Below are 17,083 nucleotides of genomic sequence, written 5' to 3' on the forward strand. Positions count from 1 at the left end.
AGTTTAGATATATGAAAATGAGGGACAGGCATTCCAAGGGGAGGGAAAACAGCTAGGTAAATTTTCATGAAAATGTGATTAATTATATGACAGGAAATCTTTATTGCCAGGCAGTACACATGGCATTTGAAAATTGTCTGATTAATTAGTTTTGTATTCAGCCAATCTAGATAGCTCAGGTTCTAAAATATATGCTTTTCAGCTTACATTATCAAGTTGATTAAATCAGACTGAATTAAAGGGGCATTTGCTAGTTCGCCATTATTTTCTATTATTTAAAATAAACAATAGAGGCTTGAAAGTCTTCAAGGTGGTTTGAGAAAATTCCCTTAGAAATCATGTTATATTACGAATGTATAAGCTCTTTTTGTCTTTGTGCAGCCTCTCTAAATAAAACATCTTACTTCTTTATGTTGCACTTTCTCCACTAAGACCTCACCCCTTCACAAATTGAGGTGTAAACTGCATTGTTAACTAGCAGAAATCCTACAACGAGCTGCGCACGTGACAATGTTTTTATCCCTATTCTTTTAGTTCCAGTCTAAGCAGGGTTAGTCGGCATGCCACGTATGTGAGCTGACCATAAACACAAGATTAATTCTTAGACTTGGATCTTTGGAAAGTGGAAATTGTACATCTGCAGCAAAATTGGCAGAGTTGTTATGTCTCCAATCATACCAGGAATTTTTCTGTGGATAGCCTTTGTTATTCTGCCATGACACATCTGCTGCTTTCTACCCTATGTCCATGCCGAATACCAGCAAGCTAAAAATGGTACCCCTGAAAAACAGTTTTCAAATTACAGGAGCTGGAGTTCCACATACATGCCTCAGGGGTCCCCAACCTTCCTCTTTATCCAGAGAAGGTTGCTTTCACATATTTTTATATATTGGGCTTTTACATACATAGTGTTAGGATAAATACTTTAACATAAAAATGTGTCTTGAAAATCTCTCTATATGCCTCTCATATGTCACCAGCCTTTCAATGTTATCCATTGTAATTATATAAATACAATTATGTATATCTTTAAATATTAAAAACAGCCAAATGTGTCTATCATGACTAGAGCCCAGGTTATAATTTCTGAGTCCAAAAGCATACAGAGTAGCATTATAGGGAGTCAATGAGGCTGCCCTGAAATATATGACCCATCTTTGGCTCTCTGTGAAACAGGTTTATTTCACTTAGAGACTCAAAGAGGCCAGGGTCATATGATAGTATATTTAATAGATATTTATGCAGCACTGTGTCTTCATATAGGCCAGAACATCCTGCATAAGCACATTCATCAGAGGTAGTATGGGACATTGGAAGACAGGCTGGATTTAGAAGAGTCAAACTTTGAATCTAACTTACTAGCTTCACTTCCGTGGACAAGTACCCAAGCCTCTGTGCCTGTTTTTGAGTTGTAATATGGGTATAATAGTAAATGAGAAACATATATAGAAGAAGTTTCTAAAGAATAGCTTGTATAGGTATTATACAAATGCTAGATAATGTTACATCATTATGTCACCATGAGAAGAATTTGTAAGGAATACCTTACACCTATTAAAATAGGTAAATTTTTATTCTTGATTGAAATTATATACACCTTTGCCATGTTGTTATGTTGGTCCAGTGCCCAGTAGTGCTGAAAATGTATTTCCTTGGTGTTCCTAGACCATGAACATTGGCATATACTAAATGCACATCAGGGTAAGGGTGAAAATCGTGTGCTTTGGGAGACTGACTCCACTATGGAGAATGGTCTGCCTTCTGCTGCTGTAACATGGGTTAAAAATATGGGTTCTGTTGTTCTTTTCTCAACTGTCATGCCAAACCTTGGTGACTGATATCAGAAATTGCTCTAGGTTTAATAAGTATTAAATATGAATAAAAAGGGATCATTTGCCTTTAAAGATATTTTACTTTGTGTGCTTTATAAGTTATTTTTCATTGTTTTCAAAGAACTTATTTATTTCTGCCTTGATTTTGTTATTTACCCAGAAGTCATTCAGCAGCATGTTGTTCAGCTTCCATGTAGTCATGCGGTTTTGAGTGAGTTTCTTAATCCTGAGTTCTAATTTGATTGCACTGTGGTCTGAGAGACTCTTTGTTATGATTCCCATTCTTTTGCATTTGCTAAGGAGTGTTTTACTTCCAATTATGTGGTCAATTTTAGAATAAGTGCAATGTGGTGCTGAGAAGAATGTATATTCTGTTGATATGAGGTGGAGAGTTCTGTAGAAGTCTATTAGGTCCACTTGGTCCAGAGCTGAGTTCAAGTCCTGAATATCCTTGTTAATTTTCTGTCTCATTGATCTGTCTAATATTGACAGTAGGGTGTTAAAGTCTCCCACTATTATTGTGTGGGAGTCTAAGTCTCTTTGTAGGTCTCTAAGAACTTGCTTTATGAATCTGGGTGCTCCTGTATTGGGTGCATATATATTTATATTAGTTAGCTCTTGTTGTTGCATTGATCCCTTTACCATTTTGGAATCCCCTTCTTTGTCTTTTTTGATCTTCTTTGGTTTAAAGTCTGTTTTATCAGAGACTAGGATTGCAACCCTTGCTTTTTTTGCTTTCGATGCGCTTGGTAAATATTCCTCCATTCCTTTATTTTGAGCCTATGTGTGTCTTAGCACATGAGATGCGTCTCCTGAATACAGCACACTGATGGGTCTTGACTCTTTATCCAGTTTACCAGTCTGTGTCTTTTAATTGAGGTATTTAGCCCATTTACATTTAAGATTAATATTGTTATGTGTGAATTTGGTCCTGTCACTATGATGCTACCTGGTTATTTTGCCCATTAGTTGATGCAGTTTCTTCATAGTGTCAATGGTCTTTAGAATTTGGCATGTTTTTGCAGTGGCTGGTACAAGGTTTTCCTTTCCACATTTAGTGCTTCCTTTGGGAGCTCTTGTAAGGCAAGCCTGGTGGTGACAAAATATCTCAGTATTTGCTTGTCTGTAAAGGATTTTACGTCTCCTTCACTAATGAAGACACAACATACCAGAATCTCTGGGACACAGCTAAAGCAGTGTTGAGAGGGAAATTTATAGCACTAAATGCCCACAGGAAAAAGAGGGAAAGATCTAAAATCAACACACTAACATCAAAATTAAAAGAACTAGAGAAGCAAGAGAAAACAAATTCAAAAGCTAGGAGAAGACAAGAAATAACTAAGATCAGAGCAGAAGTGAAGGAGACAGAGAAATGAAAAACCCTTCAAAAAATCAATGAATCTAGGAGCTGGTTTTTTGAAAAGATTAACAAAAATAGATAGACCACTAGCCAGATTAATAAAGAAGAAAAGAGAGAAGAATCAAATAGACACAATAAAAAATGATAAAGGTGATATCACCACTGATCCCACAGAAATACAAACTACCTTCAGAGAATATTATAAACACCTGTATGCAAATAAACTAGAAAATCTAGAACAAATGGATAAATTCCTGGACACATACACCCTCCCCAGACTAACCCAGGAAGAAGTCAAATCGCTGAATAGACCAATAACAAGCTCTGAAAATGAGGCAGTGATTAATAATGTACCAACCAAAAAAAGCCCAGGACCAGATAGATTCACAGCCGAATTCTACCAGAGGTACAAAGAGAAGCTGATACTATTCCTTCTGAAACTATTCCAAACAATAGAAAAAGAGGGCCTCATCCTTAACTGATTTTATGAGGCCAGCATCATCCTGATAACAAAACCTGGCAGAGACACAACAAAAAAAGAGAATTTCAGGCCAATATCCCTGATGAACATCGATGCAAAAATCCTCAATAAAATACTGGCAAACCAAATCCAGCAGCACATCAAAAAGCTTATCCACCATGATCAAGTCGGATTCACCCCAAGGTCCAAGGCTGGTTCAACATACACAAATCAGTAAATGTACTCCATCACATAAACAGAACCAGTGACTTAAAACACATGATTATCTCAATGGATGCAGAAAAGGCCTTTGATAAAATTCAACAGCCCTTCTTGCTAAAAAACTCTCAATAAAATAGGTATTGATGGAACGTATCTCAAAATAATAAGAGCTATTTATGACAAACCCACAGCCAATATCATACTGAATGGGCAAAAGCTGGAAGCATTCCCTTCGAAAACCAGCACAAGACAAGGATGCCCTCTCTCACCACTCCTATTTAACATAGTATTGGAAGTTCTGGCCAGGACAATCAGGCAAGAGAAAGAAATAAAGGATATTCAAATAGGAAAAGAGGAAGTCAAATTGTCTCTGTTTGCAGATGACATGATTGTATATTTGGAAAACCCCATCGCCTCAGCCCAAAATCTCCTGAAGCTGATAAGCACCTTCAGCAAAGTCTCAGGATACAAAATCAATGTGCAAAAATCACTAGCATTCCTATACACCAATAATAGAAAAACAGAGAGCCAAGTCCTGAGTGAACTCCCATTCACAATTGCTACACAGAGAATAAAATACCAAGGAATACAACTTACAAGGGAAGTGAAGGACCTCTCCAAGGAGAACTACAAACCACTACTCAAGGAAATAAGAGAGGACACAAACAAATGGAAATAAATTTCATGTTCATGAAAAGGAAGAATCAATATTGTGAAAATGGCCATACTGCCCAAAGTAATTTATCGATTCAATGCTATCCCCATCAAGCTACCATTAACTTTCTTCACAGAATTGGAAAAAACTACTTTAAATTTCATATGGAATCAAAAAAGAGCCTGTATAGCCAAGACAATGATAAGCAAAAAGAACACAGCTGGAGGCATCATGCTACCTGACTTCAAACTGTACTACAAGGCTACAGTAACCAAAACAGCATGGTACTAGTACCAAAACAGATATATAGACCAATGGAACAGAACAGTGGACTCAGAAATAACACCACACATCTACAACCACCTGATCTTTAACAAACCTGACAAAAACAAGCAATGGGGAAATGATTCCCTATTTAACAAATGATGTTGGGAAAACTGGCTAGCCATATGCATAAAACTGAAAGTGGACCCCTTCCTTACACCTTATACAAAAATTAACTCAAGGTGGACTAAAGACTTAAACCTAAGACCTAAAACCATAACATCCCTAGAAGAAAACCTAGGCAATACCATTCAGGACATAGGCATGGGCAAAAACTTCATGACTAAAACACCAAAAACAATGGCAACAAAAGCCGAAACCGAACAAATGGGATCCAATTAAACTAAAGAGCTTCTGCACAGCAAAAGAAACCATCATCAGAGCAAACAGGCAACCTGCAGAATGGGAGAAAGTGTTTGCAATATATCCCTCTGGGCTAATATCCTACAAGGAACTTAAATCTTAGTCTACTTAATCTACAAGGAACTTAAACAAATTTACAAGAAAAGAAAACAAAAAATATCAAAAAGTGGATGAAGGATATGAACAGACACTTCTCAAAAGAAGACATTTATGAGGCCAACAAACATATGAAAAAAAGCTCATTATTACTGGTCATTATTACTGGTCATTTGCATTAGAAATGCAAATCAAAACCACAGTGAGATACCATCTCATGCCAGTTAGAGTGGTGATCACTAAAAAGTCAGGAAATCACAGATGCTGGAGAGGATGTGGAGAAATGGGAATGCTTTTATACTGTTGGTGGGAGTGTAAATTAGTTCAACCATTTTGAAAGACAGTGCGGCGATTCCTCGAGGATCTAGAACTAGAAATACCATTTGACCCAGCAATCCCATTACTGACTATATACCCAAAGGATTATAAATCATTCTACTATAAAGACACATGCACACATAAGTTTATTGCAGCACTATTGACAATAGCAAAACTTGGAACCAACCCAAATGTCCATCAATGATAGACTGGATAAAGAAAATGTGGCACATATACACCATGGAATACTATGCAGCCATGAAAAGGGATGAGTTCATGTCCTTTGCAGGGACATGGATGAAGCTGGAAACCATCATTCTCAGCAAACTAACACAGGAACAGAAAATGAAACACCGCATGTTCTCACTCATAAGTGGGAGTTGAACAATGAGAACACATGGACACAGGGAAGGGAACATCACACACCAGGGCCTGTCGGTGGGTGGAGGGATGGGTGAGGGATAGCATTAGGAGAAATACCTAATGTAGATGCCAGGTTGATGGGTGCATCAAACCACCATGGCACGTGTATACCTATGTAACAAACCTGCACATTCTGCACACGTATCCCAAAACTTAAAGTATAATGGGAAAAAATTATTTCTCTTTCCAAAGCCTGTTGATTTAGAAAACAACGTAAGAAAAGAAGTATGCTGATTTCATTTTCTATCAAATATAGAGAATTATCTAATGTACAGAATAATGAAATAGTTTTTTTGAGATTATACATTTTGTATAATAATTTAGTAAATGGAATTTAGCATTTGAAATTGTAAAGGCCTAAATTGATACCTTGATCTGAAATTTAAAAGTGAATATATATATATATATTTTTTCTTTTCAGATTAAGTATCTCAGCAAAAATCTGTGAGAAAACAGTCCTAAAGCGAGTTTTAAAAGAGTTATGGAAGCTAGTTCTCAACAAAATAGAAAAACAAATTGTTCTTCCTCCTCTGACAGATCAAACAGTAAGTATATAAAGTTTAGTTATGCTTTCATTAACCCATCTGTTTTTGGTTTAAGTGAATGGTTTTCATCCAGATGAAATACTAATTAAATCCCTTTGGGGAAAAAGTGTTTGGTATCTAGTTTCTTTTTTTTTATTTTTATTTATTATTATTATTATTATTATTATTATTATTATTATACTTTAGGTTTTATGGTACATGTGCACAATGTGCAGGTAAGTTACATATGTATACATGTGCCATGCTGGTGCGCTGCACCCACTAACTCGTCATCTAGCGTTAGGTATATCTCCCAATGCTATCCCTCCCCCCTCCCCCCACCCCACAACAGTCCCCGAAGTGATCATTCAAATGATAGTTTCCTATCCAAGTCAATTTTAAATAATGGCAATAGCAGTCAAACTTCACATTGCTTGACAGTCAGAACTTAACCTCTTAAAACATGTATCAAAGTTCTATTTATAGTGTCATCTGGTTTACACATATAATTTTTATTTAATTTTACCAACCTCAAGAAAATAGAATTAAGATACAATGTATCCACTGTGCTTCTTTCTTAAATTTTACAGTTTAAGGAGATAGTTACACCACTGCTATTTGGATTTTTTTTTCACCTTTCTATTATGCTTTCATCTCTTACCTCCCCACTTGGAGGTTAATAGAGGAGGCATCTTTTAGTGAATCTGAAGAATGTGATTGTATCACACAAAGAAAAAGGAAAAAAACCAGAAAGATCAATTGGCTGCAAAGTTAGACAGTGGTCAAGTGGATGCACAGAGCCAGGTATCCCTGTTCACATATCCTGAGCCAAACAAGGGAAAAATAACACTAACAAACACCTGTTATGGGGTAATGTATTTTTTTCTCCATGACTGGGGAAGATAAATTGATGCAAATAATGAGTAAGTATAAATGGAAATAAAATATGCATTATTATACATTAGTTATATACACTCAGTCCATGTTTATTCAGTGAAACATATGCCTAGAAAACATTTTCTTATAAAGTGTTCCAAGATGCAAATATGCATGTGTTTTTGTTGATTTACTGCCAGACAGTGAGTGATAAAATATAAATTACTTTGAGTTTCGTTTAATGCCATGAATGTGTGCTTTAATCATTTTATAGCCTACATATATATAGGTTCCAAGCCACATTTATAAATACACACACACATACACACACACACATACACATTCTACTTCAATATATAATATATTTCCATAACACCTGTTAGCACTCATGTAATTGTTCAATAGAGGAATATCAGTATAATCTGGAAGTTGGGTTGGTTTATACATAAATTTCCCTAGGTCAGAGGCTCTGGAATATAATAGAAAAACTATAACTTCAGCAGAAAAAGAAAAAGCTCTCACCTTGGCTACTTCACAGACCTATTTTAAAAAGGAAAAAAGAGGAGAGTAACCGTACATGGGCTCCCTCTCTGGAAAACTGAACCTTGTATGACTGTCACAGATTGCAGGCTACCTTCCCCGTCTGCTGGTAGCTCCACTTGCATGAGCATTGTCTCAGCCCACTTTTGAACTCTGTTGTTTTGTTGTTGCTGTTTCGTTTCTTTCGCTTTCTTTTTTTTTTTTTTGGAGACAGAATCTCGCTCTTTCGCCCAGGCTGGAGTGCAGTGGCGCGATCTCGGCTCACTGCAAACTCCACCTCCCAGGTTCACGCCATTCTCCTGCCTCAGCCTCCCGAGTAGCTGGGACTACAGGCGCCAGCCACCATGCCCGGCTAATTTTTTTGTATTTTTAGTAGAGACGGGGTTTCACCGTGTTAGCCAGGATATTTTGCATTTTAATATTCCTTGAGGCAACCATTAGCTTCACTGAGTTCCCTGCTAGCTGTCCAAGCCATATCCCAAAGTAGCAGTTATGGTTTTGGTAGTTCTTTAGTAACAGAATTGCAAGGGCTTGGACTGTTCTGCCCATTGCTGTTTTTCCCATAAGCCCTATTATTTTTAGTGTGTAATTTTGTAGAATATGAGGTTTTTCAAGAATGTATATATTATGTTACAGTAGAAATGCTATCTATGACATTTCATTTTCTGTATAAGGTTTTCCCTAGGAAAGCTTACCATAACCTAAAATTTCTCTAGCATTGGGATATCCAAGTGTGAATGCATATCATTTATTCATTCATTAAATAAATATTCTTTGAGCTCCTACTATGTACTAGGCACTGTGCTAGGTGACGGGGCAAAATATGAGCAAAATTAACCACGGTTGCTATTCTCAAACTTATAGTCTTTAATTCTCCAATAAAATACACACTCCGATAAAAAATCTAGATAACATTTGTTCAAAATAGCTAATTTTCCTTCCTGTGACAATATTTCAAGCTGTAATGGACTTGGCCAAATTTAGTACTTTTCCAGTCACATACACCAACAGGCACGCCTCTAGTTTTTCATTCTAGTAAAGCATTGGATGGTTTATTCCAGTGTTTTTCAAATTCATTTCCCCAGGGCCTTGGGGTTCTAGAGAAAGCCTCTGGCTGAGGGAGGGGTTAAGAGGGTAGTTGCTAATAGATTGGACAGCATTTTAGAAGGAGCAATTCCACCTTCTTTAGCCCCGTATCTTCAGATTTTGCATACATTTATTTTTGCAGGGAGTAGAATGAGGAAGTTGCCTCTGCTAAAAATAAATGAATAAAAGTTGAAGATCACTGCTTTAATCCATATACTACATTAAACTGGCTACATTAGTAGCAACCCATTCATTAACCTAAACTTAAGACTTTCAGAAGTGGGACATCTATGAGGACTGTTATACTGCCAGCGGTACTAGATATATTTGACCCAATCTTCATAATAGACAAATTAAGGGCATCTGGCATAAGCCATAACTCTTATAAGGGAAATAAAGAAATTATCTGTTGACTGCATTTCTATCGTGACTAATACTGAATATCTTAAGACTGAGTCTTCTCTAACGTTTTCTTTGTTTCTAGGGACCCCAGATGATTTTCATTGCAGCTAAAGATCTTGGACAATTATCCAAACTGAAGGTAATAAAAATAAGGAAATTACTCATTCATGGAAAGTAGTGAGTTAACTACAGTTCTGCAAGCATCCTCCTCCTAGTAATAGTATCTAGCATGGCAGGATTAAGAAGACGTATGTCTGTGATTTCACAATCTGCTTTAGGAATTTTTAACTTTGTATTGCAGCATTTAGCATTATTGCTTCTGGATTAAATTAGAGAGCATATTTTCTTTCATATATTAAACTGGCTTGATATGAACAAAGACAAAATGGAACACTGCATAGAAATCCAGTGAAGTCCAGAGAAGTCTTCAAACCAAGAAACACAGTATAGGAAAATGAAACTCATCAAAGCAGGCACTGAACTTGTCAACATGTTCAATCCCATTACAAGTGGGGGAAGTTCTGACTAAATGACCCTGTGCTTAGTTATAATTTGAGATTCCCAAAATTCTGGATTTATGCAGAAAACTTCAGTCCCTGTTCCTCTAGCATAGGAACTTGACTGCCTAAAATACATGCTATTTTTATTCCATTTCTACCTACTAGAATGTAGTTAAGGGATGAGTTCCAGACACAGGTAACCTTGTTTCAAATTCTTCCTCAAATGCTTCCTACTATGTGACATGGGCCAAAGTATTTAACCTCCTTAATCTTCAGATGTGGCTCTTGTAAAATGCAAAAAAATAATAATAATATCAGTTATAAGGATTGTTGTGAGTATAAATGAGACAACACATACACTATCTTTGCTGGGTAACTGCAAAGTATATGTCACCTCCCACTTGCAGAGGGAGCTATCTTCATCCCTCCCCCAGCTGGTAGCTCAGAGTTAGATGCCATTGAGTATTGGATTGTTTCATATGTACAGCACAGGGGAAAAACAAAATGTATAATTATGTACTAAGGTAAAATATGTGCCTTATAATTTCAGTATTCTATTTTATCATCCACATTATCCCATTCCTAACACAAAAATTAAAACCAATAATCCATCTGGAAGATATAACTATCACCTAAAATTGTTACTCACACATGTTCAGTGCTGTTGATGGTTGGAAGGAAAGATAAAAGTAGATGTCACTGCCAAACTATTATTTTGGATCTTGAATCTCTATCCCTTTCTGTATCCCTTTTATTACCTCCCTGGGATTTCTGGAGCCTACTTTGAAAAGTGGATTTCTCACATAAAATCATGAAGGTGAAATAACACACGTCTTATTACAAAAGAAATGGCCCTGGCCATGCATCTAATATCTGTGTGATGTTAGCAAGCACAATCCATCTCCCCAGGCTTCAGTTTCCTGAGTTGAGTGTTCTATCAGCTAGAACTATTTCATTTTCAAGTGATGGAAAGCCAAACATAAGCAAACAGAGAATTTACTGCTACATGAAATTTTATAGTCCAGGGGTAACTCTGGTTTCTGTTACTACTTGATCAGGGATTCAAACAATGTTACAGGACCCAGATACTCACTACCTCTCGACTCTGCCCTTCTCCTTGTTTGATACATTGCCATAACAGACCTTCATTTCTGTGTGTAAGTTGGTTGTCTCTGCTCTCACATCCTTTGTTGTAACATCTTTTGAACTTCAAATCTTGTAGAGAAAAACACCCATCTCAGTGCAGGGAATCACAGCAAAGTCTCCTGGAATATCAGTAGCTCTGAGGAAGTATGATCACCATTCCCAAACCAGTCACCATGGTCTGAGAAGTGACATGTGCCAATTGGCTTAACTCACATACTCACCCTGAGGTTTGGGTACAACCCAATCCAAATCCTATGAACTCTGATCAAGATAGAGACTGGTTCCCTAGAGGGTATACACATGCTCTGTGGGAAAAATCAGGGTCCACAGAAACATAACACTTTAGCATGCTTTGTGGTCCCATTATTTTCTCAATTCACTGAATTCTTTTTTAATTCTAATAACCTAAAAGCACACTATAAATACAATGACCTAACAGGATTATTTCAACAACACTGAAATAATATGAAGGACTAAAGATAGTCTTTGTATCTATTGATAATGAGAAAAATAACTTCGTTCTGTATCATATTCCATTATTGGCTTTTGAGTTTTTTATTTTTAAATTATCAGTCCATTTAGTTATCATTATTTGAATTACACAGCAATAAATCTCCTACAGTATTAGGCAAAAACCTGAAACTCCAGCTGGCATGAAGAACTTCAAATTGTATAAAACTATTTCCTCTTATTTTATTAGAATGTCACTTCCATTTAAAAAAAAATGTTAAACCATGGGTATTTAAATTTTTAATATATTAATTTGAAAGCAGATATGATGTGCTGAAAAAGTGCTATTTGAAATAATTGTACTGATAGAAAATTTCAGAACTCCTATTTAGGAGTATTGATAGATAACTGCCGAAAGGAACACAAGATCAAGAAAAATGGAACGATGCGGGGAACTAATTGGTTTTCTGTGTTTGGCTAGGATTTGGGATTATTTCATTAAACATGTATTTATTCAACAATTTGACATTTTCTATTACTTCATAATCTGGAACTTTATTAGGTGTAATATATATTATATATAATTGTATTATATATTACAATATATACTATAATATATAATTATATATTATGTATAATTATATATTACAATATATAATATTATATATAATTATATTATATATTACAATGTATAATATTATATATAATTATATATTACAACATATATTATATATAATTATATATTACAATATATAATATATATAATTATATCATATATTACAATATATATTATATATAATTATATCATATATTACAATATAATATTATATAATTATATCATATATTACAATATAATATATGATATAATTATATCATATATTACAATATAATATATGATATAATTATATCATATATTACAATATAATGTTATATAGTTATATCATATATTACAATATAATGTTATATAGTTATATCATATATTACAATATAATATTATATAGTTATATCATATATTACAATATAATATTATATAGTTATATCATATATTACAATATAATATTATATAGTTATATCATATATTACAATATAATATTATATAGTTATATCATATATTACAATATAATATTATATAGTTATATCATATATTACAATATATTATATAGTTATATCATATATTACAATATATATACAGATAAATTATATATATTATACATTATAATATATAATATAATTATATGTAATATATAATTATATATTATAGTATATAGTATATATTACTATATATTATTGTAATATATGTTACTATATATTATTGTAGTATATATTACTATATATATTATTGTAATATATATTACTATATATTATTGTAGTATATATTACAATATATAATATACTATATAATTATACTATATATTACAATATATAATATATTATATAATTATATTATATATTACAATATATAATATAATATATAATTATATATCACAATATATTATATTATATATAATTATATATTACAAAATATATTATATATTATATATTACAATATATTATATATAATATATAATTATATATTACATTATATATTATATATTATATATATTATATTATATATCATATATTATATATTATATATTATATATATAATTATATATTATATATAATTATATATATAATATATAATATATAATTTATAATATATCACTTATATATTATATATAAGTATTTATATACACTATATATACTTATATATAATATATAGTTATATTATACATTATAATATTATATTATATATTGTAATATATAATATAATTATATATAATGTATAATATAATATATAATATATTACAGAAAACATTTATAATGCGTATTACATATAATACATATTAAATATATGCTATATATAACATATATATTTGCCTCACAATATTTCATATAATCAGATTTATTTGACATAAAAGAAAATATGCATAAATCTTCAGGAACTGGTGATATAATATCAAAACCAATTGATGAAAATACACCTGAGACTCTGAGTTTACTGCATGCTTTTTACTTGGGCAGTAAGTCATTTCTGGCCTCTTTCAGAGATCCCCTTACTTGAATGATCTGTTGCTAAATTCTAAAAAATTATTTCTAGTAAGAATTATATTTCTAGCACCAGCATATATCCCTTATTAGCATCTGTTAGAAAATAATGTGACCACATTGTTAAACCAGTCAAGATTAATGAAGCCAGATAAATTTATTAATAGAAAATATTTTTAATTACTTGTCTGAAAGCATTTTCCCCTATACTTCAGCAAACATTTCTACTACTCTTTGAGTCTCAATGGGTATATAATATTGCTGTTTAAAAACTGTGAAATGAACTCATATGATTAACTTGAAATCCCCATATCAGAGAAAGATGCAGTAAGATGTATAAATATATATCTTGGATCCATGAAACATTATACCATATTGTTAGCAGTATCCAAAGACAATGATTCTATTGGAGCATATAAAATCCTGTGACACACACTGAAGGAAGTACAATCCAATTACCAAAAATTTACTGGGTGCCTAGCAGATAACAACTGCCAAAATAGACACTGAAAAGCTGAAGGAGTGAGCAAGACATTGGTAGATTATTATCTTCAGGAAGTCGTGGCAACTACCAAATAAAACAATAAGATAAAGGCCAAAATAGAAGGACAAGCCGCTGGGTGTGATTGCATGGTTTGTGCATTGCACAAAAATGCATACCTAAAGGAGCAAGTGACAGCCGAAATTGAGCCCATGTTCCACTTGCCAAGCCGTATGTGTTAACTTGAAGCTGTCCTCTTATAAAAAATAAGACACCTTTTATTACTTACCAAAGGCACTGCTTTACTCATCATTCCATACCTGCTCGGAGCCATGTTCACCCACGTGGAACTTTTCTTCTAATTCACAAAGGCACCTACATAAGTTTAAGCTCCAGAAGGGCAAAAGTTTTCCCTATGTTAAACAATATATCTCATTTTCTGTGAACAGTGCTGGCACATAATAAACACTCAATAAATATTTGTTGAGTGTTGTTGAATAGAATAATGGCAGCCCTGGGATGACTGTATCAGTTTTGGGGGATCAGACATTTTTAAATTTTTCCCTTAGTTTTTATTTCCTTTATTATTTTCTTTTTCTGCCATCATTTCCGTAAATAAGCTTTGTATGATGGGTTGAAACAGACCACAGTGAACAATGAAGAAAATCCATTGTAAAATAATGAAATCAGTTTTAAAATCAGTTCTAAAATACTTAAAATGATTATAAAATATTTAAAATATTCACAGCCAAATTTAATTAATTCTTTGGGGCTTTTCCCGGGAATGAGTAAGAATTGAGGGCACCTAAGAAGAATAAAGTGGAGGCATTATATTTAAAATAGACTTTATCAGTAATAATTGGGAGAGGCTTAAATTTGCTCCTTAAATCCTTTTCATGATTGATATCGCTCAGTGTGACAGACATAAGCCAAGGAAGTCAGGTGAAAAAATTTCATCACGCATTTTCCAGGTTTCTCTCTTTTTTCCCTAACATTAGCTTGCAAGTGTAAATAAAGTCACACCTCTATCAAAGCACTTATTTTTAAGTAAATGTTTAACATTTCTTCCTTTAACAAAGAGGAGATTTATAAAATATATGACAATCATTTTATTTTAAATGCATTCATGTGCAGAAGGTATTTCAAATAGGAAATTTTGCATATGGGGATAATACAGATTATGTTTTAAAGTAGTAGTTGAATACATGAACTGGTTGTTTTATAAGCAATTCTTCACCTGTTTTCCAGGAGCACATGATTCGAGAGGATGCCAAGGGTCTGACGCCAAGACAATGCGCTATAATGGAGGTAGTCCTGGCCACCATCAAGGTGAGATTATAATGCTCCTATATATGCATCCAGAGAGGCCCCCATTTACCTCCAGAGATAGGTAGCCCTGATCTTAGCCATATATCAGTAGAGCTGCGCCATTCAAAAAGATAGTAGATAGTTGAATAGATATAGGTTGGTGTAATAGTAATTGTGGTTTTTGCCATTAATACTATTGCACCAACCTAATACATTCCTGGAGGATGCCAGATTTAGCCCTGTCTATCTCCTTATGACATCCACAATACACTGTCCTTATACTTGCTTCTTTTGTCTCTCTCTAAAGCATAAGTGAAACCTATGTTTTAACACATGTTCTCAAACAAAAACATGTACCCTAAAACCCAGGTAAACAGATGCTTTGAGAATATTTTGGGTAGACAGAATTTGTTTTTATATGTTTTCTATGCATGTTGAAATTATTTTTAAAATATCAACCCTCCCTTCTCGCTTAGTAAGTACAATAATTTCATGTCATTTCCTGCTGAATACCCAAAGACGTCGTTTGTGCGCATCAACTGTTTTCATAGCCAAAGATTAAAAGTTATTGTAGTGTATGCTAAATGTGTGCAGATCTCAAAATGTAACCTAGAAGTTATTTTCAAATAATTTATTTTATATTTATATCCATATATATTTATATGTGAAAGTTTATTAAAGAGTTTGAAAGGTGAGTTTGTCTTCTAAATTCAAATTATGTCCAAAGTTTTCACTCTTCACTGGGGGAAGCATCTACTATCCAGGATGTGTGAATAGCATAGCTACTAACTATACTGTAACTGTTAGCTACCATGAGCCATTTGTAGAGCACAGAACAGTTCTACTGGATAGAAACAATGGTATTCATTTCAACAGAGTTCTATCTGAATAACAGTCACATACTTTCACAAAACTGTCACCTCGTGGCTTTTGTTTTGCAGTTTCAGCATTTAATATGAGGCAGTCTTTTGCTGCTGCAGTGGTAAAAACTGCCAAATTAAAGTTGGGAGGTGAGAGTTTTGTGACACCTGGAGGCACCTGGGACACAGAAATGGAGTTTCTAAAGAGGCAGCAAGAATGTTGTCTGGAAATATGGAAAATTTGCAAAATAATTTTGAGGAAAAAGTGAACAACCTGAAAAAGATACAATAAAAAACTTTAAAAGTTTTTTTTAAATTATTTTCAAAAATTTGAGGAAGAAATAACTAATCTTTGGAGCTATAGTAGCACTAATAGCTATATAAAAGGACATGCTAGTAGAAAAAAATAAGCTCTAGCGTGCACCATGAACAGGAAGAAAAGAAAAACATTTGGCATCTGAATTCAGCTCTTCATGCATTTTATTAGGTCAATGCATGGCTTTAGGAAAGGAAGGAAAATGTGTTCTGTGGAAATAGGGAATGGTATTCACTGTGTTCACAGGTCTGGCTTCTGTCTCTAACTTCAACATTTCTCTAATTTTTATTGATGGGGCCAGATGATCACCACCTGCTGACTGAGTTCTTCTCAGAGTCTAAGACAATGTTGATCCTCAAGCAAATTCCTTTTATCTTGACAGCTCAACTATCCTATCTTCCTGTTTATATCATCTATACTAATATTTTAATTCAGTCTGAGACACCAGACACC

General features: G+C 33.6%; 1 protein-coding gene across 2 annotated transcripts in view; it reads left to right on the top strand.

Annotated features, from left to right (window-relative positions):
* The window catches only part of UNC13C (unc-13 homolog C), a 661,317-nt gene that overhangs the window by 572,374 nt on the left and 71,860 nt on the right, over nucleotides 1-17,083 (top strand). For both annotated transcript variants that reach the window (XM_063716164.1, XM_024232533.3), the window contains 3 exons: nucleotides 6,475-6,598; nucleotides 9,564-9,620; nucleotides 15,395-15,475. In XM_063716164.1, the coding sequence (XP_063572234.1) occupies nucleotides 6,475-6,598; nucleotides 9,564-9,620; nucleotides 15,395-15,475 (262 nt within the window). The remainder of the gene's footprint in view (nucleotides 1-6,474; nucleotides 6,599-9,563; nucleotides 9,621-15,394; nucleotides 15,476-17,083) is intronic.

This window comes from Pongo abelii, chromosome 16 (genome assembly GCF_028885655.2).
Source record: "Pongo abelii isolate AG06213 chromosome 16, NHGRI_mPonAbe1-v2.0_pri, whole genome shotgun sequence".
NCBI lineage: Eukaryota > Metazoa > Chordata > Mammalia > Primates > Hominidae > Pongo > Pongo abelii.